This window comes from Crinia signifera, chromosome 2, assembly GCF_055691185.1.
Source record: "Crinia signifera chromosome 2, ASM5569118v1, whole genome shotgun sequence".
Taxonomy (NCBI): Eukaryota; Metazoa; Chordata; class Amphibia; order Anura; family Myobatrachidae; genus Crinia; species Crinia signifera.
Window position 1 is genome coordinate 64911521 of NC_139218.1, and position 27714 is coordinate 64939234.

A 27714-nucleotide genomic window follows, 5' to 3' on the forward strand; every position below is an offset into this window, starting at 1 on the left:
TCGCATGCGATCGCATGCGATTTTATAGGGTGCGATGCCATTACATTAGCTATACACTTGTATGACATGCAATGAGGTTTTCGGCACCCCCCACTATTTACGCCACCCCAAAGCGTGGTGTGCGGCGGCGGAAAGCATCCTCCCAACCTTTTCATACCCCCACTATCCACGTCGGTGTGGAGTTGATTTTATAAAGTATGGCGAGAGCAGCGAGCTACCGAGCCCGGAGCGTGGCGAGCCCCGTGAGGGGATGCGGATTGCTTTACATTTATTGCGCGTCCCCTCGTGGGGCACGCTGCGCTCGCCACGCTTCGGGGTGGTGTGGATAGTGGGGGGGGGGTGCCTAAAACCTCATTATATGTCATACCAGTGTACTGTATAGCATAATGTAATGGCATTGCACCTTATAAAATCGCATGCAATCGCATGCGATTTTGCGGGAGGTGCGATGCGATCCGCCGGGGCCAACAGAGCAGTGAATAAATTACATAGGAAAATCGCATCGCACGGCACTAAAACGGCCCATGCAATGCGATTTCCCTACGCTAACGTACATATGCTAATTGGGCACCCTGCTAATACATAAGTACCTTTCATTGTACAGAGAAAATGATAATAACAGGAAAATAAATAGCATTTTATATATATATATATATATATATATATATATGTTAGGACAGATTAAGGAGTGTGGGCGCTTTGGGCGCTGTGAGACACTGAAATAGCTGTTCATCTACAGTACTTTTCTATTTTGCGCTTTGTATCAATTTGGTTGTAGTGAGCCACCGTAGTATAACCCTGCTTCAGGGTTCACCTGTGTTTGCGGTGTCGGACAAGCAGCGTTGTATCCACAGGGTGATCTGTTTAAGGTAATTATGTGTTTTTGGTTTACTGCATCCTGAAGACGGTTATTAAATTAACCGAAACGTTGATTATATTACAGTAGTCACTGTCATCATTTCTTCAAGTTACGTAAGGGCCACTAGTTTTATTTATATATATATATATATATATACCGGTATATATATATATATATATATATATATATATATAGAGCTGGGAAGAAGAGGCACTCACTCGGGTTTTCATAAAGGAACAGGACAACAAGAGTTGTGACCGACGTTTCGGAGTTTAATCCGTTATCAAGGCAGAGAACACAGAATGACAGTACAGTACTTACATATGTAGCCTCGGTCCGGTACCTGACCTCGCGCTGCTCCCCCGTCTCTCACTCATCGCCGTACGGCGCTTCCAGGTCGGATTCGTGATTCAGAGCTCAGCTCTGACGTCAGCCGGGACTCCCTGGTTGGCGTCCGTTGCTAGGCGACAGTGGCGCTGGGTGCGAGACAGCCGCTGGCCGGTCACAGTTACAGAACATCTATCAAAAAAGTGTCAAACAGTTATTAAAAATGCAGGTGGTGCTGGAGAATCAGATGGAAGGAAGAGAGGGGAGAGACAATAGAGTGGAAAGGAGCATGATACTGTGGATAAGGCATATAACGTGGGGAACAACAGCGGCATGGAGAGGCAACGATTAAAGAATACAGTGCACTATCAGATGCGGGTGGGCATTACAGGAACATGCTGAATGATAATTGTTCATTAAGTCCTCTGGGATTGACAGTGTCCAATTTATATATCCATTGTGTCTCAATTTGTAGCAAGCATTTTCCCCTATCTCCTCCTCGCAAATCGTCAGGTACATGGTCTATTATGATGTATCGTAAGCTGGCCAGACTGTGCTTGGCAGTCACGAAATGTCGCTGCTGCACCTGATCCTTAACCGCAACTTCTTTCTCTTCAATGGACAGTACTTCCAACAATGCTCCGGGTGTGCCATGGGTTCTCCGGTAGCCCCGTCGTATGCCAACGCATACATGGCAGAAATAGAGAAATCTTTGTTCCTCAACAGAGCCCTGGCTGATATATTGATGACGTGCTGCTCTTCTGGTCTGGCTCCGAGTCAGACCTAGTATCAGGCATAGAAGTCATCAATAACATGGACTGCCCCATCAAATTTACATATGCCATGAGCTTGAGCTCAATCAATTATTTAGATGTTTGCATCTCAGTCCAAGACGTAGTCATCTCTACAGCCATTCACTCCAAAAACCTGATTTTTTTACACCAAAATTTAAAAAAAAAACCTTTTAGATTAAAAGTTCACATTCCAGCTCTCCATCAAAAGATAGAGAATTTCTACACGGAGAGAGACGGCGAAAATCACTTAGAAAGACGGCGAATATTTCACATTGAATAGGGTGGTTCACTTTTGGAGAGCAAAATGCTCCGTCCAAGGCGAAAAAAGCAAAAATTCTCCATAAAACACAGAGAATTTTTCTCATTGAATACTGCCCTATAGCAGGGGAGGGAGGAGGGTACTGCAGTTGATGCACGGAGCCACTCCGTGGGGGGAGACGAGGGGGGACCTGCACTTGCTGCATGGAGTCTCTTTGTGGGGGTGAAGAAGATGACTGGCTGCTGCTTCCTGAAGTCCAGTGAATGGAGGAGGAGCTGCTGCAGTGCTTCTGCCCAGAGCCATATCAGAGAGGATGATATATCCTGCTGTTGGAGACCTGGTGATAGTGAGAACCCCCCAGTCTATCTGTCAGTCTGTCCCCTATATGCTGATCTGTCAATCTATTTTGCCTTCCTCCCCTATCTGTTTGTCAGTCTGTCCCCCTATATGGTATACAAAAAAAAGAGGAAAGAATAGCAGCGCTCTGGATAAAGGAAGAATTAAAATTGGATGATCTGTGCAAATAAATTTAATGATAGAATCAAATAAAGATAATAAAATATAGACAATCTAAAAGCATATCATAATAAAACATTTCAATTCAGATAAAGCCCATATGCCACGACCACCATGTCTGCCACCCATGCCTCCCACACTGAGGCGCCATGATGCTGTGAACTCTGCCTGGGCCTTGCTGGACACACTGCCTGGAGTGTACTGCACACACTTCCTGGTTCTGAAACCTGTTGCCTTCCCTGGCGGCGGCCATCTTGTTGGTTTCTCCAACCAGGCTGCACTACTAATTACCTTCAGCCGATTACAGTGCAGCTCTCCTTTTAAATACGGACCAGCTGGGCCAAACAGTCAGTCAGTACAATGATGTCCTTTCCCTAGGCATCTGACTCCCACTCCTGCTGAAAGCGCTGCTGCCTGTCAGCTATCTCCAGACTGAATCCACTCCTGCTCGCCTGCTGTGAAGACCATCCACCTGCAGAACCCTGCTGTCGCTTCTACGGTCCGGACAAGGTTAGCCCCCCAAAGGGGATCACCCTTTCCTCACCTGACGGTTACTTCCACTGCAACTCTCCCTGGTCACAGCTACTCAGGCCTGCTGCAATACTTCCCGGATTCATCCTATCAACCATCCAATCATCCAACCATCCAATCATCCAATCGTTCAACCATTCAATCATCCCATCTTTCATTCAATCATTCAATCTTCAATTCCATCATCTCTTCAAGTAAATCCTTCAAATCAACTATTCAAGTTTACGTTTATTCTTCAAGTCATCTTCAGTTTTCAACCTCGTTATCCATCCACTACGAACTTTACAATAAGTTTTATATATCATTGACTCTGGTTATTTCATATCTTCAGTATTACCTTTGTGCCACATTTCATCTTCTGTATCGGTATATCTTTATTATAACTGGTTTTCTTTTATCCAATTGCATCCCTCCCTTCTGCAGTCTATGCAAAAACCTTACATCAAGGCACCTAGCCTCCGTTACACTCCAGCTGGTGCTACTGCTAGCGTGACAGCATATCCACAATATAGCAGCAAATATAAGGGGAGAGTCCGTTCCTATTACGCCCAAACTTTGTAAGTTGATGTGAATAATTGCCACTCCTGGCTAGATGAATAAGAGCAGTCCATAGGTCCAAGTGGTAGGCCCAAAGTTGGCACAAATAACCGGAATCCACTGGCAAGTTGATGGATTGGTGGGCCTAGTGTAGCCAAAGGAGAGGACACTGGTGCACCAAGGTAGTAGTCGATGGTCTCCCATTCTGGTTTCTCTTTATCACTGACCACACCTCTCCCCTTCTCACTTCACTTTTTCTCTCTCTTTCCCCGATACATTCTTTATCTCTCACTCCCCTCACTCTCTTCTTCTCCACCTCCTAAGGAGTATTGTCCTTGGGCACCCAGTCATCCGCTGCTGAGATCTGGATGGCATATACAGCAGAGCCAACCGCACATGGTGGGAACACATCTGCGGTCAAATCAGAGCACACAGAGCGCTGGAGAAACAGGGAGTTTTGCTGCTCACTACAGGTCCTGCGGCTTCCGGCACCGCAGCTACAGCAGTTCCTTTAAGGTGAGGGATGCTGGTGGGGGTCTTGCAGCAGTACCCTCTCCCAGCAGGAAGCTCCGGCATGCATGTTACCTACCTGACCCCTCTCTCTCTCTGCCTGACACTCCTCTCTCTCTCTCTGCCTGACCCCCCTAAACCTAGCATCCCCCCCATGACAAGGCCCCCTTGTTTTTAGTACCCCGGGCCCCCCAGAGCCTTAATCCAGGGGCATGTATGTGGTATAATATGTAATGGGCATTATGGTGTATGATACAATGCCTAATGGGCATTATGGTGTGTGGCACAATGTGTAATTGGCATTACAGTGTGTGGCACAATGTGTAATGGGCATTACAGTGTGTGGCACAATGTGTAATGGGCATTACAGTGTGTGGCACAATGTGTAATGGTACAGTGTGTCTAAAGGGCTCTAGCTGGTGCGGTGTGTCTAAGGGGTGGCCAAAAATGTTGTGCCTAGGGGCGGCCTGACCGCTAAATTCGCCCCTGACCCCTTTTGTAAATCTTTACATTAAGACCAATATAGCCTTACATTGTTTATTCAAAGCATATCAAAAGAAGTCCATAAATTACAAAAGTTTATTAAAAAGTTTCTCATTTCAAACAATGGTAGCAGTTAATCCAGATTGTGATGAAGTTCATTGAATAATTTCTGAAACTTGCAAAAAAAAACAACGCGTTTCGTCCCTTCCTGGGACTTCATCAGGGGTTTGTGAATAACAAGAATTACTTCAGACAACATTTCATAAGCAGGTATTCGCAACAAGCTGGTTATTGGGTCCTTGTATAGTTGAAGTTCTAATTTATTCTCCTCAGGGAAAGTGTGAGAAATATCTATATTCTTCTTCTCCTATAGATTGGTCGAATAGACCAACTTGATGTGAAAATAATCTCTTTATGGGCAGTATCACTTGTAATCTTTCATTTAGTTGGTAAATTAGTAAATGAGACCTCTCAATCTTCATAAATTGCCATACCTTTGTTAGGTTAAAAATAGTAATAACTCCTACACTAAACACATGGAAACTCCTACGCCGAAACCCACTCATCTCCTCAGACTTTGGCCCACTAACCTCATTCTTATTCAACCCAGACTTTCAACCCGGTCTAAGCACACAAGATTTCTCTCACTGGGCACTGGAGGGATTATTTAGAGTGGGCCAGATGATGTTGGGGTCAAGCATACGCCCCTTCTCCGACATACAAACAAGATGGAATGTTCCATCGAGAGATTTCTGGAAATTCCTACAGGTTAGACACTTCATACAATCAGGTTCAAGAACCCCCCCCCTCATCCCGCGAGCTGACGGCCTTTGAAAGACTCTGTATCTCTACCTGCGACACCACCCACACAATTTCACTGCTCTACAAGCTTCTTCGAGACCTAAACGACGACACTATCTCGTCATTCACCCGGGCGTGGGAAAAAGACCTTAATTTAAAGATATCTGAGAAGGAATGGGAATCAGTTTTCATGAGAGCCCATACTAGCTCTTTATGCATTCAAATCAGGGAAACACAATACAAATTAGTTATGAGATGGTATAGACACCCCTCCATTTTACACATTATGAACCCAAATACTCCAGCAACCTGCTGGAGATGCAAGAAGTCCACTGGCTCCCTCATGCACATTTGGTGGGAATGCCCGCTAATCACACCCTTCTGGACTGATGTGATAGAGACTTCACAGAAAATTCTCCATACTCCTATCCCAGTGACTCCCGCCTTTTGGCTACTGAACCTCTCCCCCACACCCCTCTCCTCTTATAGAACTTCTCTGATCAGACATCTCGGTAACGCAGCGAGAGCAAGCATACCAGCTTTATGGAAATCCATAATCCCACCCACACGTAAATCCTGGTTCACAAAAATTGATTATTATATGTCTATGGAGGACGTTATGCTTTCATCGGCAGATAAACACTCCGAATTTGCAGCCACATGGTTCCCCTGGCTAGAGTATAAATCTTCACAGGAATACAAGGCCCTCTTTTGTAAATAAACTACCTGGACAGACCCTAAGCCACATCAGCATAAAAAGTAATAACAACATAACGTTTGGAAAAGGTCGATCCCCCACTTCTCCCTTCCCTCTCTTTGTCCCCTCCCCCCCCTCTATCTGTAGTTCCCTGATAGAACTGATTTTACTAATTGTAATGAACAGCCATAATGCAACCTCCTCAATTTAATTCATGTTAAGGTTTATGTAATAATGTTTTGAGAAGCTACTACTAGCGAATCCACTTTTATATAGAGGAGATAATGGATCATCTCGCTGCGTTGAGATTTGTTGGCTGTTTTATTTGCCTCAACACATGTTTCCCATGTTACTTTCTTATTGAAAATCAATAAAAAATGATTATACAAAAAAAAAAATAGTAATAACAGCTTCATGTGTGCGGTCTAATGCAGACATAGGGAACGTTCCTGTTGAATTTTGCTGTCTTAATTTAAATACACAATCGTTAAATTTGACACAGAGTCTAAAATTTGTTCAGGAGACAAGTGTCTGGAAGGTGAGAACGCCTCCTGAACAGTGGGTAGTGGGTATGGGGCTTAACTGTTCTGGTGTGTTGGCGGCAGAGGCGGGTTTTCCGGATCTCCTTACAGGCAATAAACGACTCTGATAATACACCTGTTGGGGTGTCCTCCGTGGATATTTAGAATAGAATTAAGTGTCTCTAACTCATTTTGCCCCTATCAGGGGACTTTATAAAAGAGATTTTCTAGTTTTTGGACCCTATTTAAACCATCCAGTCCATTCTCATTGGTTCAAAAGGAATCATCAAATCATGTACACCTGTACTGATCCACCTTGCATCGATCCACCTTTGCCATTGAGCTGTTTGTATTTAAACAATATTTAAAGAAACACATGTATTAAATGTATTCATAAAAACATGCAAATAAAAAAAGGAAAATCTTATAGTAGTGATGGCCAACCTGTGGCTCTTGAGCCGCATGAGGCTCTTTTCTTAAAGAGATGTCGACTTTTGTAGGGGTGCCAACACAATTTTGTATCTTCTAATTAAAAAATGTGGAAAGGTTAGGGCCTTACCTACTGAGTAGAAGTTAAGCACATGCATGTGTACAGTCTTAGACACAATGCAATGTGACCAGGATGCTCAGTGCTGGACAAAGTTGGCAACAGCCTATGGGCCTCATGGCTTTTAGGGACCCTGTGATAATGGATCATGTGAGATGTTGCTCCCACAGCACTGTCGCTTACCTCCTCTGACTGAAGTCAGAGGAGGCAAGCGTCAGTGCCGCATGTGTGGGAGACAGCACACAGCGAAGCAGTGCACAACCACTGTGGTCTCTGTTAACAGCAGCGGTCAGCTCTTCCAGCTTCCCCCAGCCACGCTGACACGCCACTGAGCTCCCTGTAACCAGTAGCTGTCAGCTCTTCCATCTGCCCCCGTTGAGACAGGAGGCCTGGTTTGGTTTACCCTACTTGGCAAACCCAGTCTTCTTGCTGGTATGAAATTATAAAATGAGATGCCAGGGAGGACCCTTGTAGTAGCCATCTTTATTTCAGCTCCTCAGGGGTGTGACTATGCTGCTCTCTCCAGTGCTTCACCCTATTGCACCATCTTCTTTTTTGGGCTTGTAAGTTATTTTAGTCACTAGTGGAGGGGACTGATTCCACTGTAGGCTTAGCCTGCAATTGAGTCCTGCAAGAATATTATAGTAATGTTTCATTTGGCATATTATAGATAGAGATGGGCGCCGGGGCCGACGATTTGGATTCGTCGCCGGGATATGGATTTGGCTTTGTCAAGAGGCGGTGAAAAGATTTGGATTTGGAATTTTTTCAAAAATGGTCAAAAAATTTCCGGGCATACCATCAAAGATTATAAAGGTCCATTAAATGAAAAACATTTTAACTTTACAAAACTTTTGAGAATTGCATAAGCATAAACTTTCGTCCATCGGATGGGCCTTAAGACTAGTGCTCAATAATGTCCGGCATATCCCTGGGTTCACACTGTTGCTGACCAATACATTTCACAGGTAGGTTGGCCTGCCTTGGTAAAATGGGGGAGGGGGGGTGGCATGGCCTCCAGGAAGCCCCTTTAAAATATTTTATTTTGCAGGGTGCGGGATCCTTATCCACACACATAGGGCATTATTCTAGTTCACTCTTAGAAGCAAATTCCTTCTTGGACAAAACCATGTGCACTGCAGGGGGGCAGATGTAACAGTTGCAGAGAGAATTAGATTTGGGTGAGTTATTTTGTTTCTGTGCAGGGAAAATACTGACTGCTTTATTTTTACACTGCAATATAGATCTCACTTTGAAGAAAAACCCCACCCAAATCTAATTCTCTCCGCACATGTTACATCTGCCCCACCTGCAGTGCACATGGTTTTGTCCAGCTAAGAAGAAATTTGCCTCTAAAAGTGAACTAGAATAAGGGAGAGAGATGACAGGCTACCGCTGCGGCTGTCTCTCCTCCCAGCTTAGCACACGGCACTGAGCAGCATGTGCTGAGCTGGGAAGAGAGGCTGTGCTGCAGCAGCAACCTATCTTCTCTTTCCCCACTGCCAGGCTCCCTGCAACGAGGGAGGTGGGAATGGGCCCTTGGTCCCCTAGCAGACCCAGGCAGGTAAAAAGTACCCACTTCCCCCTCTCTCACTCTCAATGTCACTGGTTACGGTAAAGATGGTAGACAATGCCTAGGCCGCCAGTCAATAGGTTGACCACTAGCAGCTTTGGTTGTATTCAGAAAGTCATAAGCTTTTCAACGACATATCACAATGCATGAAAACAACAGAAATAGCATGGACCCTTATGACAGAACCCTTAAGGGCTCGTCTGATGAAACCCATCTTGAAACTTAGATTGTCCCTTAAAATTATATGGTCGTGTGCAAAGTTTGAAGATGATTAGTTAAAGCGTTCGGGTGTTATTGTGGAACATTCACACACACACACACACAAACATCATTCAATGATACATATGCATACCTCCCAACTGTCATGATTACAGCGGGACAGTCCAGATTTTCGGGTCCTGTCCAGCTCTCCCACCCGCGGCAGGCATTGTCCCGCTGCGGGGGGTGGCAGTTGGGAGACCCCCCAATCTAATAGAATAGACACTGTGCGCATGCGCACAGCGTCTATTCTCGTATGAAAATGAGGTTGCGGTAGCATTAGTGTCCCTATTTAATCAGCACAGAAGTTGGGAGGTATGCATATGTAGATACTCATGCAGAATGATACAATGTGTCACTATTGTTATTAATGTCTCCCTGACTGAGATACACTTATAAGTTATTTAACATCAATCAACACACATATACTTACCTTTTAAACTGTGTGTGAGACATCATTAATATAGACCAGGGGTCCTCAAACTATTTTGCTCTGGGACCCCATCAAACAATAAAAATAATGACAGGACCCCAGCAAGTTACTGCAGAAGGTCATCACATCACCTGTGTAGTCAGCAGACAGCACATACACGGCAGCATTGTGGAGGAACACAATGATGGGAGGAGTCTAAAATAACAGACAATTCATGAGACTTTTCAGACTCCTTGAATCACTGACTGAGATAGATTGTAAGCTTGCGAGCAGGGACTGTCTGTAAATAGAAGAAAAATCGGTCACTACTGTGGCCTTAGAGTGCGCCTGGAGGAGTTGTGTCGCAGAAGCTGCAGTTTCGAAAATGGGATGTCAGTCCCAAACAACAATGGTAAAGAAAAGGGGAGGGTGAAACTGCGCTGTCTGTAAATACCCTGTTTGTTGTATCACTGTCTCCTTTGTAAAGCGCAATGGAATATACTGCGCTATATAAGATACTGTAAATAAATAAATAATAAAAGTCATCAGCCTGATGGTCAGCAACATGGAGTAGCGACCCATGCTGAGAAGGTAGGGACCCACTTTGGGGTCAGGACCCACAGTTTGAGATCTGCTGATATAGACAATACTGTAGCAGGATATACTGTAAGTAGATTTCTTCTTTTTCTGATGAATTTCCCCCACATCTGACATTTATTGATTAGTAAGAGTGTGATCCCAGAAATACCCCAACAGCTTCCAGTATGCACTGCAGGGGTTTGATCGTTGCCCCATATTGACATATATACTGTGTACACAGCTTCGGTATCATATCCTCTGATATTTGTACTGGAAGGATACAAATATCTGGAGACATCTAGCCTTGATGTTTAAGGTGGTGTTAGAAATACTTTTATATGGCTGTCGGCACTGATTGGTAGATAACTCCAGCCATCCACCAATCCACATGCTGACAGCCATTCACTGTCTGGATGCTGGCTGTGAAGCAGGAAGACAATGCTGCCTGGCCACTCTGATATTCTCTACTGCCTCCCAAGATGCTCAGTAGACAAATGCTGATGGAATGGATCATTTGGTCTACAGCAAGTTGGTCTACAATCATTAGGTCGACATGTCATTAGGTCGACACAAGCATTAGGTCGACATGGGCAAGGTCGAAAGTCAAAAGGTCGACATGGGGGTTTTGACTGTTTTTTTTTAACCCGAATGTCGACACCGTCGACATGGACATTGGTTACAGTGCACCACACCCCCTTGCATGGCTCGCTGCGCACGCCATGCTTCGAGCACAGGACCTCGCTACGCTCGGCACACTATATTATTCTCCCACCATGCTCTAGTGGATGGTAGGGCATGAAATACCACCTGTTGGCACGTCGGGTCAAAATAAACAGTCAAAAACCCCATGTCGACTTATTGACCTGTCGACCTAGACCATGTCGACCTAATGCTTGTGTTGACCTATGACCTGTCGACCTAAAGCCATGTCGACCTAGAACTATGTCAACCTTGACCCATGTCGACCTAGAACCATGTCGACCTAATGATTGTCGCCCAAATTGCTGTAGACCAAATGACCGCACCCCATGCTGACAGCCCAATCTGCCCCTGCATGAATGTCCCTAGAATTGAGGGCCCGTGGGCAGCTGCCCATTATGCCCATACGGTAAGACAGCCATGTAAACAGGTCATCAGGTGCGTTGACATTCAGACACTAGCTTTTTACCTGTATGATTCACTTTTTCATACCTTTATCACATCCCTCTCCTGTCAATACTTTGCAGATTTTAATACCTTTGAATGTGATTATTAAAAGTGAAATGTTATCTCTTCAGGTGCACCACTCTTAAGGTGGCCATACACTACGGTGATGTATCAGGGTTGTGGGGGTGAAGGGAGGCGGCGGCGCGCATCTTGTGCCCGTGAGCCCCCTTCTGCCGGCTGGTGGCGGAGGCTGGCGATTCAGTCGCCAACCCCAGCCTGAATGACGGGCTCCATCTGTATGTAAAATTATCAGAAAATGAAAGGGAAATAACAATTCACTACAAAATGTTTAGGGGGATATGCATGGTATGATTAAAGGTTCCAGGTGTCCTAGACTACTAGACATGAAGCCCCCTTTGTAATGCTGCCAAACACACAAGTATGGACACTCAGGGACTCGCCATTCATACTGCCGGGATGCAGTTATAATCCCGGCGGTCGTAATCCTGGCGTTCAAAATCCTGACGCCGGAATCCCGACCGCTGAAATCCCGACACTTTCTCTCTCTGGGAAGCGGTCATCTATTAGAATGAACTTTGGTCTACAGTCATTAGGTCGACCCCACTAGGTCGACTGGCAGGAAGGTCGATCTGACTTAAGGTCGACATGGGCCAAGGTCGACATGACTTAAGGTCGAATTTGCATAAAGGTCGATATGAGGAAGGTCGACTGGTCATAAGGTCGACATGGGGTTTTTCACTGTTTTTTGAGCCGACATGTGCCGACAGGTGGTATTTCATGCCCTGCCATCCACTAGGGCATGGAGGAGGTTATTAAAGCTGTGGCAAGCGAAGCGAGCCACCGTGCCCGAAGCATCGCGAGCGAAGGGTCCGATTCTCATTGCCAACTGATTCCTGAACTTGACAAAGCAGCCTGAGCGCAGCGAAACGCGTCTTTAAGGAGCCCAGAGAGGAGGATCAGCAGTTGAGGACCTGTAGGGCGCCACACCGATACCATCAGCCCGCCGCCTGACTGATATTTATCTGCGGCATTCAGGTCCCCACTGCATACACAGACAGCCGGCTGGGAAGTGAGTCCAGCAGCCGCTGTCTGCACCAGAAGCTTGTGGTACTTATGCCAGCTGACTGATAGTGATTTGCGTCATTCAAGCCTATACTGTGCACGCAGGCAGCCGGCTGGGAAGCAAGTGTGTCAGCCGCTGTGTGCACTGGATATCTACGCTGTCCACACCAGCACACGGAAAGACTGGGCTGGCTACTAATTCAGTGGAGCACAGAGTCCAGAGTCGGGCCACCAGCTACTGCAGCACTCGGACCAAATGGGTGTTAAAATATATCAGGCACCTACTTGATACATCCATCGGGCAAATTTGCACCTGCCCGGGTGAGCGGAGGAGACGATACCAAGTACCATCAAGGAATCCCTGTGATATATACGGTGTGGGTCCGTCCTAAAAGCCCCAATTCCACCTGGAAATATCTATAAAATCTTGCTTACAACAAATCTGTGCGAGACTGTAACACCTGCCCACACCTGGCAATATTTCCATCCAATCAGGAACTGGTAATTATCAATACCTCTCATACTAATGCAGTGAAATGGCTTTTTAGAATTATTTTATTGAATTGTTGCATGCATGCAAATTACCAGTTTTTTATTGTAATTGTAATTACTGTGTTTTTTTGTGTGTGTTTTTTGGTTTAATAAATTGTTTTAGCGTACAGAAGGCGCCCACTGGTCCTTTGCTCTCATTGCCAACTGTGTCCATGTCGACATTCGGATAAAAAAACAGTGAAAAATCCATGTCGACCTTATGACCAGTCGACCTTCCTCGTGTCGACCTTTATGCAAATTCGACCTTAAGTCATGTTGACCTTGGCCCATGTCGACCTTCCTGCCAGTCGACCTAGTGGGGTCGACCTAATGACTGTAGACCTAAGTTCATTCTGACAGATGTACCGATTCCGCACGGATTCCAACGGCCGGGATTTCGTATCAAACCCATACTGCCTATGTGCATGTAAACAAAGGTTAAACAACTGGCATGTAGGGTCTAATGCTTGTGACGTGTGAAGGAGACTTTGGCTTTAGGCTGCCCAGCTGCTGCTGTAGCACAAGGCTAGGTTTATCAGAAGAAGAAGAGGGATTGTACTGTGGACGCACACCAATGCATTTATTAAAACTTAAACTTTTATTGTTGAACGAGACAACAACACAATAAGCAGGATTGTTGAAATACAAACTCATGTATTTCTTATCGTTATATGACGTATGGAAACTGTATATGCATGTATCTTTTGGTTATAAATCCCAAGAAAATTAAACGAAAGACCAGACTTATTATGGACTCACACTGTGGGGGTTATTCTGGTTCACTTGCAAAGGCACAATCACTCTCTAATGGACAAAACCATATGCACTGCAGGTGGGGCTGATGTAACATGTGCAGATAGAGTTAGATTTGGGTGTTTTATTGTTTCTGTGCAGGGTAAATACTGGCTGCTTTTTGTTTACACTGCAATATAGATATCAGTTTGAAGTACAAACCCCACCCAAATCTAACTCTCTGCACAAGTTACATCAGCCCCACCTGCAGTGCATATGGTTTTGTTCATTAGACAGTGATTGTGCCTTTGCGAGTGAACCAGAATAACCCCCTGTGTGTGTGCTTTATCGATTGGAATAGTTACTTACAGAACTATGCAGATTGTCTTCTTTTAAAAAGAAAAAATGTCTTTGTGGTCTTCTAATATATAGGATTGCAGCGAAAAACTCCTCTTTGCTGAGGTGACATTTTTAGGGGTTAAAATGATGACATTACACAACATTTAGAGATACAGTAAGTGCTCACAAAAGAAGAAGAATAGTGTGTAAAGATTTAAAATAGATGGGTTGGCTGTCAGATGTCTCCTTAGCAGCAATTTTGGTATTGTGTCCCCGTTATCTGGGATTATGTTAAATTCCTGGGATCTGTGCCGGAAGACTATATGATATACCGGTACTTGCACTGGGGAGTCTTTTAGTATTTTGCTGATTTAGCATTCACTCATTCCTTTCTTTGTGCTATAATATAATAGGTACTTATGTAATATCTGGGCTCCCGTTTTTCTTATGAGACCGCATCCGCTCGCCACGCTTCGGGCACGGTGGCTCGCTGCGCTCGCCACACTATATAAAATCAACTCCATGCGTAGTTGGATAGTAGGGGTATGAAAAAATGGGGTGTATTTAACATGGGAGCCCAGATAATACAAAAGTACCATATAATATCATCTTATTTGCTGCCAATCTGCCCAGAAGTTTTAACAATAGGGCTGATACACCTAATTCTTTGGATTGCAACTGTATCTATATTTCTTGTGAAATGTATTCAATATTCACTAGTTGAGTTAGATCTGTAATATTAAGTGTAACAGTATCATAATCCCATGTATAGGAATGGTGTGGGATCTTATTGTTTATACTATCCCCACATCCATTTACCATGCAGTGCGTTATGGAGTCTCTTAATAAGATCCCTGTGCTTATTCAGCATATTTGCTGCAGACTGGTCGCTGGCTGCACTTTCAGAGGTACAGATGTGCAGGTTCTGATTTACTCTGTTTTCAAAGCAGGATCTTATTGGCTATCCCAAATCACATGACAGTTGTTGACAGTTGATAGCCAATAAGATCCTGCTTTGAAATCAGAGCCTGCACATCTCTAATTTATATCAGCCTAACTACACATTGCATATTTTTTAATAGTCATGTTTGATGCATTTCAATATCTAAGGAAACATCTCTACAGGCTGTCCGACACGCGTTTCACCATAGCTTTGTCAAGGCCCAAGTCGATTGTCTCCCATGGTGTCTCTCTATTGATTTGTATCTAGCCAATCACTGTGCTGCTCAGTGTCAGATGTTATATTCTGACCAATCGCAGCTGTCACTTAGCCTCCCTTATGTTGAGGCTACTTCAGCCCTCTCTGTGCTGTCCGGAGCACGTGACCGGCGTCTGACGTTTTCAGTCCAGTCACGAGGTTATTCCTGACCATGTGTGCCCCCATGTACGCAAACCTCTACCTGGGGTGGTGGGAGGTAGTTTTACAGTTTAGCACTTTTATGATGGCCAGTTACATTTTTGCCATCAATGGCAATGATGGCCATCCCTAACACTGATGTGGTTTCCGGATGCCGGCAACCCTGCTCCTTCTGCGTTACACGCAAACAACGCTGGGCCAGCGCATCACTGGATTACAGCACTGGATGCAGTCTCTTGGTCAATGGCACAATTCACATACCCCTATACTTACTGTACAGTAGATTCTCTCTGCATGCTGCATGTGAATGCTTGTCATTTTTGGAGGGAGCACTGACAATATGAATATAAAGAACATTTGTGCTGATGGTTATTGCACAGGGAACATATTAACCCTACTACTACTAGTTTGCCAGTTTATTTTTTCACCCTTTTGAGTCTAAGTGGGGTCTATACTGAGCGCTAGGCAAGGAATACATCATAGCTCATGCGTGTGTACCACATGAGGACATGAAAAGGAAACATCACTCACGCAAGCAAGCGTGCCCAGGCATTTTTTGGGAGGGTCTATGATATCAGTGCTGACCACTTCCAGCCTGTCTCATTAGCAGCCTCAGACCTACTCACATTTGTTTGGTAAAGTTTCTTCAATGCTTCAGGATTTGGGTATGGATCTGCAAGTGGATAGTTATCTTTGATCTATTTGCAAATTGGTGCAGCAGGGGCAGCGCACTTGGGCTCCTGAGAATGAAGGGGCCCACTGCTGCCCACATCAGCAATGAGTTATCCCCTGGTTCTCCCACAGAGCATTTTGAGCAATGTTGGATAAATGGCCCAGTGTAGAGAGCAGGGTGGTTCCCACTGCCCGAGGAACCTGGTTCTTACCTTAGGAAGGCACGGATGACCTTGTGTTCCAAACTGATAGCAGAGTCCTGCCACCTATAAGCGCTGATTAACAGTCACATGCTGCCTCTAATTAACAGACAGCTTTTGCCAATTTTATCTGTGTATATATTTAACCTCAAGTACATTTGTCCTGTCCACACTCTGTATCAGGGAGTGTTAATCCTATTCAGCATGCACATGAGATAGAGAAATGTAGGGATAGCATGAAGCCATTTAATAGGGGAAAAAGTGCAAATTAATAACAGGAGTGGCAATAAACATGAATGTGCATAATAGACTCCTACCAATGGATGAGAGACAAAAAGCCCCAAAATCACCATAGATTAGTAGATAGTAGCAACCTGGGTGCACCAACAGTCTGTGATATCCGGTCTGGTCTCATCCACTGGTAGGCAACAGCTGCTCCATCTACATGCATTGACCAGTGAATAGCATCCTTTCCCTCCTCTTCCTTTTATATACTGTATATCGTTTATATGTTCCACACTAGGGGGCCGATTCAGGATCACTCGGTGTGATCCATATTCAACCCCAGCCCCGATGGTTTGTGCATGTGCAAACTCTGGCACCAAGCAGCTTCAGCGAGTTATACACGTGCCAGGCTATTTGTTGCGGGGAGTGAGGGCCGGGGAGGAAACAGCTCTGGAGCAGGGCAACGCCCAGCATTTTATGGGCGTTCCCCTAGGAACGCAGACGAGTCCCCTCTACGGTGGACACCAAAGGAAATAAAAGTCAGTTCAGACTGATTTTTACTTCCGAAGGTAGGAGAAATCATTAGATGGTTGGCAACCATTGAACGATTTCTCCTGCTAGCATGTGCATGTGAGAGGATATGTTAGCAAACACATCCCCTTGCATGGCGACTAGGAAATTCAGGTGGGGTTGCACCGGTGGGGTGTCGCTTTAGCACTCGGTAAGCAGTTCACTGATTAACGAGCCAACTAGAATTATGCCCTAGAGCTAGAAAAAGTGTAAGTGGGCCTGGTCATATGGAAGGTGACTGGCAAAATACACAACACAGTTAGACAAGAATTTCATTTCATTTTTACTTCAGAAATGAATTACAAAATTTTACATATGGCCTACATCATTCCTAAATAAACATTTTTTTTTATAGGTCAAACTGCTACAAATGCAGTTCGCCGGAAGCAGATATCTATCATTGCTTCTAGTCCTGCCCCAAGGTCTCTGGATTTAAGGATGGGGTATATCGCAAGATCTCAGATACCCTAAACATCTTCCCATCTTGCCTCATTAGGTTTTCTAGCATAAATTCTTCCTAATAGCATCAGATTTATTTGAAAATAGCTTGATAAAAAAAAATAAAAAGACGATCCTATCAAATTGGACTGGACCACCCACCTCCACTGAAAAGTTATTTTTTCATTGGACTACCCTATGCACAGACTTTGTCGCTAAAAAGTCAGTACTTATATGTAGATTCCAATTAACGACTTGACTCTTCTAGATGGTGGTGCACTCTTCAAGACCAAGACACATCCTTACAGGTTGTTTTTAACCAATTATTCTCGCCCAGACATACAATGTTGTCCCAGTTTTTGTTGTGTTTCAGTGGATTAATACTCCAGGTAGTGTAGTGATTATATATTTCTTACTCACATCTTATATTGTATGGATCAGTCATATTTTGGCATTTCAAGCTTGCCACACCGAATCACGTTCTCCACCACATCAGTTCCAGACCAGCCATAATACCCAGAGGCCATACCGTCCACCATCTTTGTACGAATTCCATCTATGGCAGGGGTCAGCAAACTTTTTTACCTTATACCCCAAAATATATTTAGATACGCTGACATTACCCCCTTGATTTGAAAGGAAGGAAATCATATAATTGTAATACACACTGTACTCAGAGAAATTGTGGATATATCCCGCTAGTACAGTACACAGCCTGGCAGCCATGGATGGTGATGATGATGACCATGTATGGCTGTGTGCGATACAAAATTTGTACCACACACAGTCATACATCATTATCAATGGCTACCAGGCTGTGTGTGTTATAGCCACTGATAATGTGACGTCCAGGCAACTATTAGTGTCAGTATTTCAAGATGATATAGAGTAGTGACAGTCTGTGCAAATGTTTTCCTTAGACTAGAGATGGGTATACGTTTACAGGATGATATAACCAGGCAAAGAAACTCGGCACCACAGCAGCAGTACAGACTGCGCGCTGCAGAGATAGCGCAGCAACTAGTTGACTTTACTGAAAAGGGGGGCGAACTTGGAGACGGGACCCAGAGCACCACGCAGGGAAGCGTGTTATACACGAGGGCCTGACACACTGCACCACATCAGGTTCTTGTACACTACAGTACTGTAACACACACAGCCGGGCATGCATATAGAATCTGTATATACAGATAGAGCACCTCTCAGCCAGCGCTGGGGCTCGCCAGAATGGCCCCGCTGGAGAGCCGGTGCTCCATCTGACACGAACGGTGGCGAAGTGGTGGGGACCGGCAGGGAGCTCCGTAGTAATGAAACTGTTCCTTTAATTGTGATGTAATATGATGTAAATATGGTGAATTAAACTTCAGCAGTCACACTACCAGGGATAGCTTTATTCAGAAAACCAAACAGCATTCCACAGAAATCAGGCCACGCTGTTTCCAGTGATCCACAGCCAATTAAAAAAACAAAGTGTGTCAAAATATGGAAAACAAAAAAAAACAGAAGCTGCTGTAATTTGCCATGAGTAAGGTTAATTTAAAGAAGGAATATTCAATTAAAGAAATGGTCCGGGAGATAACAGCTCATAAATGGTGAGCTCTATGTCAGGGATGAGGTGAATTATCAATCATGGATAACAGAGGAACAAAAACTGAAAGTGGCTATTATTGCCAACTATTTACACACACAGAATAGCCAACCATTTGTGGCTTTCTAGCATCTAGCACTCACTCCGTAACTACATTTTAAATGTGCACTTTGTCCAACTGCATGCCCCCTGGGAGACCTACAGTACACACTGCGGGTAAGAGGTGGGTACCTGACATGTGGACATACAGTATACCCTACCAATGGTTAAGATTCTCAGGTGATCCTAGTCTCAACAGTTACAGGATCATAAGTGTTTGAACTGTTTTTCTTTTTACTGGGCATCATATGAATGGTTATTGGGAATGGTTATTGGGTTTGGCATTTTCTCCTGCTCTAAATCATAGCTCATACAGTAGGTCAGATTACAAGATGCTTTTGCAGTATTACCATAACTTAATTTATGTATTAAACGCTCCTGACTTCTTCGAGCGGAGGACGGACTAATATTACAAACTCCCCACACAGGTTTATTATGCAGCACAGAGCGGTAATCTATACAGCCACCAGAATACAGGCCTTTCCCATGCAGGGGCAATTATTGTTCCTTGTTTCATTAAAACAAATATTGAAAACAGAAAAGTGCAGTTTTGCTTAAGGTTCAGATCTCATTCATTATATATACCCACCAATCAGGCGACTTGTACTGCTGACTACACACAGCCACTAAACATATCTACACAAGAAAAACGACAGCTAGTCCTCAGGTACAAGGGGAAGATAGACAAGTTCCTAGGATGCAGTGCAGTTGCACCAAGCCTCTTTAAAATGTACCTATTTATAAATATGTACAATTCAATTACAGGCACTTGAAATGTCTTTGGTTGGAAGAAACCAACATTGCAAAGTTGTGTGTTCCTCCTGCCTCTTTAAGAAGACACAGGACACATTCTCCCGGTGGGGTCAACAGGCAATGACTCCGGTTTGCATCTACTGGTGACACAGACAAGATGCTTATGCTTCAGAGAGTGCAACCTGTAAAACACAACGGACATGTATAAAATGTTATGGTCATAAGAGTAGTACATCAAAAAAGCAATTACTACCAACTATGTAAGTGTGTCCGGATATGTTAGAGTACATCTGTAACATACGTACACAGGTTGCAGCCATATAGGAGGAGAGTTCAAATATATTTTTATTATTTATTAGTGTGTAAAATTGTTTAGCGCGTCCATTAGTTATTGCATTGTCATTGCCAAAAGAACTGTCTTTAGCTGCATAGATCGGCTAAACCAGTCTAAATTCCTGATTAGGACACCCAAACCATAAGGGGCTTACACACATAGCGAGTGTGCAGAGTGATCTGAGAGATGCTAGATCGCTCAGTAAACAGCGCTGCTCAGCACACACAGCGTTGTGTAGCGATGTGTGCGGAGCTATCTGTCAGCGCCAGCTTTCTCAGGTGAGAGAACACTGGCGATGAATAGATTTATGGCCGCTGCTCATCCTTATTCTACCTGCCTTGGCGACATGCTACGCATCGCTATGGCCCCTACATACACAGTGATGTAGGGTCATTTTCCAAGTGATCATTAGATGGCTTAGAAAATGGCAAAAATAGGATTTTAATACCTACCAGTAAATACTTTTCACGGAGTTCATATGGGATACTGAGGTCTCAATACATTGGGGAATAGAGGTCATCCGACAGGAGACACGCAAATAAATTTAATCAACCAGGGTGTGCTGGCTCCTCCCCCCTACTTCCCCTTACTAGCCAGTTAAGAAACTGTGCCCGGAAGGATAACGTATGTGACGTAGGATTTAACGTGAACAAATAATGTGGTGAGATTCGCACCAGTACACCACAACGACATACTTAACTAAATTTAGTTAATCCCGTTATTGTAACATTTTAACATCAAAAATTACTAATGTGATTAGTAGGGAGCAACAAGTCACCAAAACTCAGACACTCCAACTCAGGCCAACGGACCTGTAATGTACAACCAGAGTACTGAAGTCACTGCTTTGCAACCTGCAAGAACAGTTGGAACAAGATCACAGTAATTGCACTGAGGCGGGAGCTCAGTATCCCATATGAACTCCCTGAAAAGTATTTACTGGTAGGTATTAAAATCCTATTTTTGCCATTTTCTAAGCCATCTAACTATAGGTATTATAATCCTCTTTTCACTATCTTTCATACGGGATACTGAGGTCTCAATACATTGGGGAGGTCCCAAAGCTTCCAGAAAAGGCGGGAACATGCAGAGCATGTTGCAACACCGCCCGTCCAAACTGGGTATCATCCTTGGCCAAAGCGTCAAACCTATAAAATTTGACAAAGGTATGTTGACCCGGCCAAGTGGCAGCTCTACATAGCTACAATGCGGAAACAACCCGAGCAGCAGCCCAGGATGCACCTACCGCTCTTGTGGAGTGAGCTCTCACAGAAGCCAGCACCAACAAGGGTACTTGTGTACTAGCACGGCACCCATCGCATCGCAGGCCATAAGGCATGCAATGGTATGCTATGCGACGCGATTGGCACCCGATGGTATACAATTTCAAATTGTATACCATTGTATATGGCATGCGATGCGATTTTAAATTGTATAAGCACCCTAATGGGGGCTTACAATGTTAAAAGCACCCCCACTATGAAAGTGAACCCGAAGCGTGGCAAGCGCAGCGAGCCCGCGAGGGGCGGCGGTACGCGTCCTATGACCTTTTCATACCCCCACTATTCACGTCGGCGTGGAGTTGATTTTATATAGTGTGGCGCGTGCAGCGAGCCCCGTGGAATACTTGTAAAGTAATACGCGTCCGCTTGCCTCGCTGTGCTCGCCACACTATGTAAAATCACCTCCACGCCGACGTGGATAGTGGGGGTATGAAAAAGTCGGAGGACGCGTACTGCCGCCGCTCGCCACGCTTCGGGTTAATGTTCATAGTGGGAGTGGCGTGGGGGTGCATTTAACATTGTAAGCCCCCATTAGGGTGCTTATACAAATTAAAAATTGTATAGGGGGCTTATACAATTTTAAATCGCATCGCAGTGCATCGGGTGTATGGCATGCAATGCGATTATATGTTGTGCGACCAAATATCGTGGGCGCCGTGCTAGTACACAAGTACCCCAACAAGTGTGCTGCCACATATGCCTGCTGTATGGTGGAGCGGATCCACCTCGCAATTGATTGCTTGGAAACCAGGAAGCCTTTCTTTTGTGAGTCATAAAGCACAAAAAGAACACAGACAGTTCTCTTGACGTAAGCCCGGAAAGTCCTGACCACATCTAAGGATTCTGGAATATCCTGATGCCCTAAGCTGGAAGGTACCACAATCGGCTGGTTCAAATGGAATGCCGACACCACTTTCGGCAGGAAAGGTTTTGTCCTAAGCTCTGCCCTATCCTGATGAAATATCAGATATGGGCTCTTGCAGGAAAGAGCGCTCAGCTCAGACACCCTCATGGCCGAAGCCAGAGCTAACAATGTCACCGTCTTCCAGGTGAGGTACTCCAACTCAGTGATATCCAATGGTTCACACCATGTTGACTGAAGGTAGGCAAGGACCACTTCCAGGTCCCAAGATGCTGTTGGCGGCACAAACGGGGACTGTATATGTAGGACACCCTTTAAGAATGTCTGGACTTCTTGAAACGCAGCCAACTTCTTCTGGAAGAAGATAGAAAGGGCCGACACCTGAACTTTTAAGGACCCCAGATGGAGGCCCAAGTCTAGGCCCATCTGCAAAAAATGCAGAAACCGTTCTACTAGCATGTTTAGAAAACTTGCGTACAACGCCCTCCGAGGTCAGTCTGGAGCTATCAGGATCGCCTCCACCCTTTTGGCTTCGGATTCTTTGCAACACTCTTCCCAAGAGCAGGAGAGGAGGGAACAGGTACACCAGATCGTATGACCACGTCGTAGTCAGAGCATCCACTGCCTCTGCCTGGGGATCTCTCGTCCTGAAGCAGTACTTGTTGACCTTCTTTTTGACTCTGGAGGCCACCAGGTCTATCTGTGGTACTCCCCACAGATCTACAATGCTCGCGAACACCTGGGGATGTAGTCCACATTCCCCGGGGTAAAGGTCATGGAGGCTGAGAAAGTCCGCTTCCCAGTAGTCCACCCCGGGAATGAAGATAGCTGATATTGCCACTGCATGAAGCTCTGTCCAGGCAAGGATCTTGGTGGATTCTCTCATGCAGGCCCTGCTTTTTGTCCCTCCTTGCCGGTTTATATATGCAACTGTCGTTGCGTTGTCCGACTGGACCTGGATCGCCCGATGTTCAAAGAGGGAGTGAGCCTGCAATAGAGCGTAATAGCCTGCTCTCAGCTCCAAGTTGTTGATATGGAGCTGCGCTTCCAAAGGTGTCCATTTCCCTTGAAAATGCACCCCTTGTGTCACCGCCCCCCAGCCTAGGAGGCTGGCATCCGTTGTCAACAGAATCCAGTCCTGGATTCCGAATCTCCGTCCTGCAAGGGGGTTTGGAGAGTGGAGCCACCACTGCAGAGACAGTCTTGCCTGCGCTGACAAGCGGATTAACCTGTGCATGTGGACCACTTGCTCAATAGGTCCCGCTGGAACACTCTGGAGTGGAATCTCCCGAACTGAATTGCCTCGAATGAGGCCACCATTTTTCCCATCAACCCGATGCATAGGTAGACTGACACCTTCTCTGGGTTCAGCACTTCCAACAGTAACTGCTGGAGTGCGGCGATCTTTTCTGCTGGGAGAAACACCCTCTCTCCACCGTATCCAATATAATCCCCAAGAATTGGAGACGCTGGGTCGGCACTAGAGAGGACTTGAAAAAGTTCCCGGTTTCCTGGGGAACGAAACGCGTTGACGCACTTCCGCCCTGAGCGAAGCACTTCCGCCCTGAGTTCTCTCACCCCTGAGGTCGCGACATTTGTTCCGGAGCTAACGTGCACCCGGCACTTTCTACAAGCTATCTTTTGCCATCTACAGCGCTTCCACCGCAAAGCGCTGCCCCGGATTGTCAGCCACGAGCCAGACGCCCCATTTGGGGTTACTTCATCTCCCAGCCGATCGGGTTGAGCCTTAATTACATCGAGGCTCCCCTCCTACACAGGTCGTTTACAGCAGGATAACTGTTTGCGGATCCTACATCACCGCGCATCACTGGGTTGAGCCCCTCCTGCCATCAGGCTCCCCGTGCCCTCCGTTCAAAATTCTACAAGGAGGGTGAGCATTATTCAACCGGACCAAGTGTGTTCCCTGACTACTAACATCTTGCGTTTATGCGCTAACAGGCTTCACACAGCTTGTCCACTGCTCTAACTTACCTGCTTTGACCTATGCCCAATACCTTTTTCCCCCCTGACTCCCTACAAGCTAACCCACTGGCTTCTTGCTACTAACCAATTACTGGCTGCCTGACCATTGCATATATATACTTTGTGGATATACCCAGCTACAATATATCCTCTCAGTTTGCGACCTCATTAGAGTGAGATACTCAAATATTAATAATTCAATTGCTTATTTGCTTTTATATTGTACTTGTTTTTAGACTAAATTGTCTTCTAAATTGTATGTATTTTATTTTTATTGTATATTCTTTATAAAATTTAATACTGAAACTTCAAATGTGTCTGGATACTTTTTTGTTCAGCATGGTTCACAGGTTATCTCATTAGACCCAGCAGCGCAAGTGCAAAAACTCCTTTTATGTTCAGTATCCACCCGTGGTCCGACAGTACAGGTCTGGTGGTTTCTATCGCTTCCTGCAGGCTCGTCTCTGACTCCACCTTTAGGAGCAGGTCATCCGGGTATGGGATTAGATTTATCTCCCCCGAGTCCTCAGGAGGAACATCATCTCCGCCATCACTTTGGTGTAGACGCGTGGAGCGGTGGACAGACTAATGGGTAGGACCTGAATCTGGAACTGCTTGTCCAATATGGAAAACCTTAAATATGCCTGGTGTGGACCCCACACCGGTACGTGAAGGTAGGCATCCTTCACGTTGATGGATGCCAGGAATTCTCCCTCCTCCAACCCTGCAATGACCGCCCTTAAAGATTCCATTCGGAATTTGAAGATCCGAAGATAAGGGTTCAAGTATTTTAAAATGAGGATTGGTCTGACCGAGCAGTCCGGCTTTGGTACTACGAAAAGGTTGGAGAAGTATCCCTGGCCCCTTTCCAGTGCCGTACAGGTAGGATTACCTGAGCAAGTACCAACTTTTGCACGGCCTGTCTGAGGATCCTGCGATCCTCGGCAGCTGTTGGGAGTCCCGACCTGAAAAACTTGTGAGGGGGGCGGTCTTTCGAACTCCAGCTTGTAACCGTGCAAAATAATATCACTGACCCAAGAGTGGAGGGATGATGCATCCCACACGTGGCTGAAATATTTCAGCCAAGCCCCACCCGTGAGTATGTCTCGAGGTAGGAGGAGCCGTCATGTTGAGGGCTTGGACGCAGCTGTGCTTGCGCTACGGTCACGATTGGAAGAGGTTGCTGTTCTCCTGGGTTTACCATGAGCACCTCTGTTGGTGTTTGAGCCGCCCCTGGCCTTTGGCTGAAACTTGGAGGACCGAAAGGACTGCTGGGTATTCCCTGAAAAGGGGCGTCTTACCGGTGTGGAAGCAGACGGGAGGAAGGTGGTCTTGCCGGCCATAGCCTTAGATATTAAGTCATCTAATTCACTCCCAAACAATCTGTCCCCCGAGAAGGGAATATTCTCCACACTATGCTTGGGGTCCGCATCAGCGACCCACTGCCGTAACCTTAAGGCCCTACGGGCCGATACAGCCGTGGCTGAGTTACGCGCATTAATGGCGCCCAATTCGGTACTTGTTTCCTATCTGGGCGCCCGTCGCGGGCATCGCGGGTACATTTATGCCTGCCCGCGACGCGACCGACGCGATGCCCGCGATTTTCCCATTGAAAACCATGTTAAACCTGAAAAATCGCGTCGGTCGCGTCGCGGCCGGCCATAAATGTACCCGCGATGCCCGCGACGCGATGCTCACGATTTGCCATAGGAATCAATGTTAAAAGCCGCGATGGACCCGATTTTACTGTTAAATGCCTCAATCCACCCGATTTGGCCATAGGAATCAATGTTAAATGGGCCACAGAGCCCATTAACCCTTAAATGTCCCCCCCAATTTTTGACGCCACCCCACGATCGACGCCAACCCGAAGCGTGGCGAGCGCAGCGAGCCCGCGAGGGGCGGCGGTACGCGTCCTCCGACCTTTTCATGCCCTACTATCCACTAGGGCGTGGTGTGAGAATATAATAGTGTGGCGAGCGCAGCGAGCCACCGAGCCCGAAGCGTGGCGAGCGCAGCGAGCCCCGCGAGGGGACGCGGATACCTTCACAATTATGCGCGTCCCCTCGCGGCCTTCACAGTGAAGGTATCCGCGTCCCCTCGCGGGGCTCGCTGCGCTCGCCACGCTTCGGGCTCGGTGGCTCGCTGCGCTCGCCACACTATTATATTCTCACACCACGCCCTAGTGGATAGTAGGGAATGAAAAGGTCGGAGGACGCGTACCGCCGCCGCTCGCCACGCTTCGGGTTGGCGTCGATCGTGGGGTGGCGTCAAAAATTGGGGGGGGGGACATTTAAGGGTTAATTGGGCCTAATTCAGGGTTAATATGGCCAAATCGGGTCAATTGAGCCATTTAACAGTGAAATCGCGGTCAATCAGCCTTTTTAACATTGTTCCCTATGGGAAAATCGCGGTGATCGCGGTCATCGCGGGCATCGCGACCATCCAATTTTACCCGCGATGACCGCGATCACCGCGATTTTTACCCCCGATCACCGCGATTTTGATCGTGGGCGCCCAGATAGGAAACAAGTACCCCCAATTCTTTCAGCACCTCACACAACATTTTTGCTGTGTCTTGGATGTGTCGCAGCTTTTCAGCTACCGTAGTCACATCTATGTCACCCAACAAACCTTCTTGTGTTTAGTTGGCCCATGTAAATACAGCCTTAGCCATCCAGCAGCAAGCGAGCACTAGGCGATGGGACGCACCACTGGCCATGTAAATAGCCTTAACTGAGCCGTCTAGCTTCCTATTGACCATATCCTTTAAGGTCGAAGTCCCCGGAACCGGGAGCACTACCTTCTTAGATAGACGGGACACCGAAGTGTCCACTACTGGGGGCTCCTCCCACGCCTTTCTACCCCGCAGGGTCGAAGGGAGTGGTAGATTTAAAACGCTTAGTCAATTGGAAGCGTTTTTCAAGGCTGCTTTGAATACATCCTCCAAATCAGCCTGTTCTGGGAACACTAGGTCTCCTATGAGAGACAAAGAAGGGATCCCCCTCTACAGGAGCAGCCAGAGGTAAATCTGATACCTCTCTAATGGCTAGGATTAGGTTCTCTGTGCTTTGAATGGGAGGCTGTGACCCCTGAGAGTTCTCTTCAAGCTCCTCCTCCTCGCCATTATCCTCACCCTCCTCTATCTCAGAGTCTGGGGAAATGGCGGCCATTTCCCGTTTACAAGACGTCCCTGGCGTAGGTGTGAGAATGTCCACCCTAGCAGTAAGCACAGATAATTCCTGCTGCACCTATTGGTCTGCAATGTATTCACTGCAAGCTGTGAAGCTGTGATGAGAGTCTCCGGCATAGCTT

At 46.0% G+C, this 27714-nt stretch overlaps 1 protein-coding gene across 2 annotated transcripts in view; it reads right to left on the bottom strand.

Annotated features, from left to right (window-relative positions):
- Positions 1-18867: 18867 nt before the first annotated feature.
- Positions 18868-27714, bottom strand: part of TMEM248 (transmembrane protein 248) — a 42288-nt gene continuing 33441 nt past the window's right edge. For both annotated transcript variants that reach the window (XM_083172260.1, XM_083172259.1), the window contains one exon: positions 18868-20119. In XM_083172260.1, the coding sequence (XP_083028386.1) occupies positions 20099-20119 (21 nt within the window). In that variant the 3' untranslated portion in view covers positions 18868-20098. The remainder of the gene's footprint in view (positions 20120-27714) is intronic.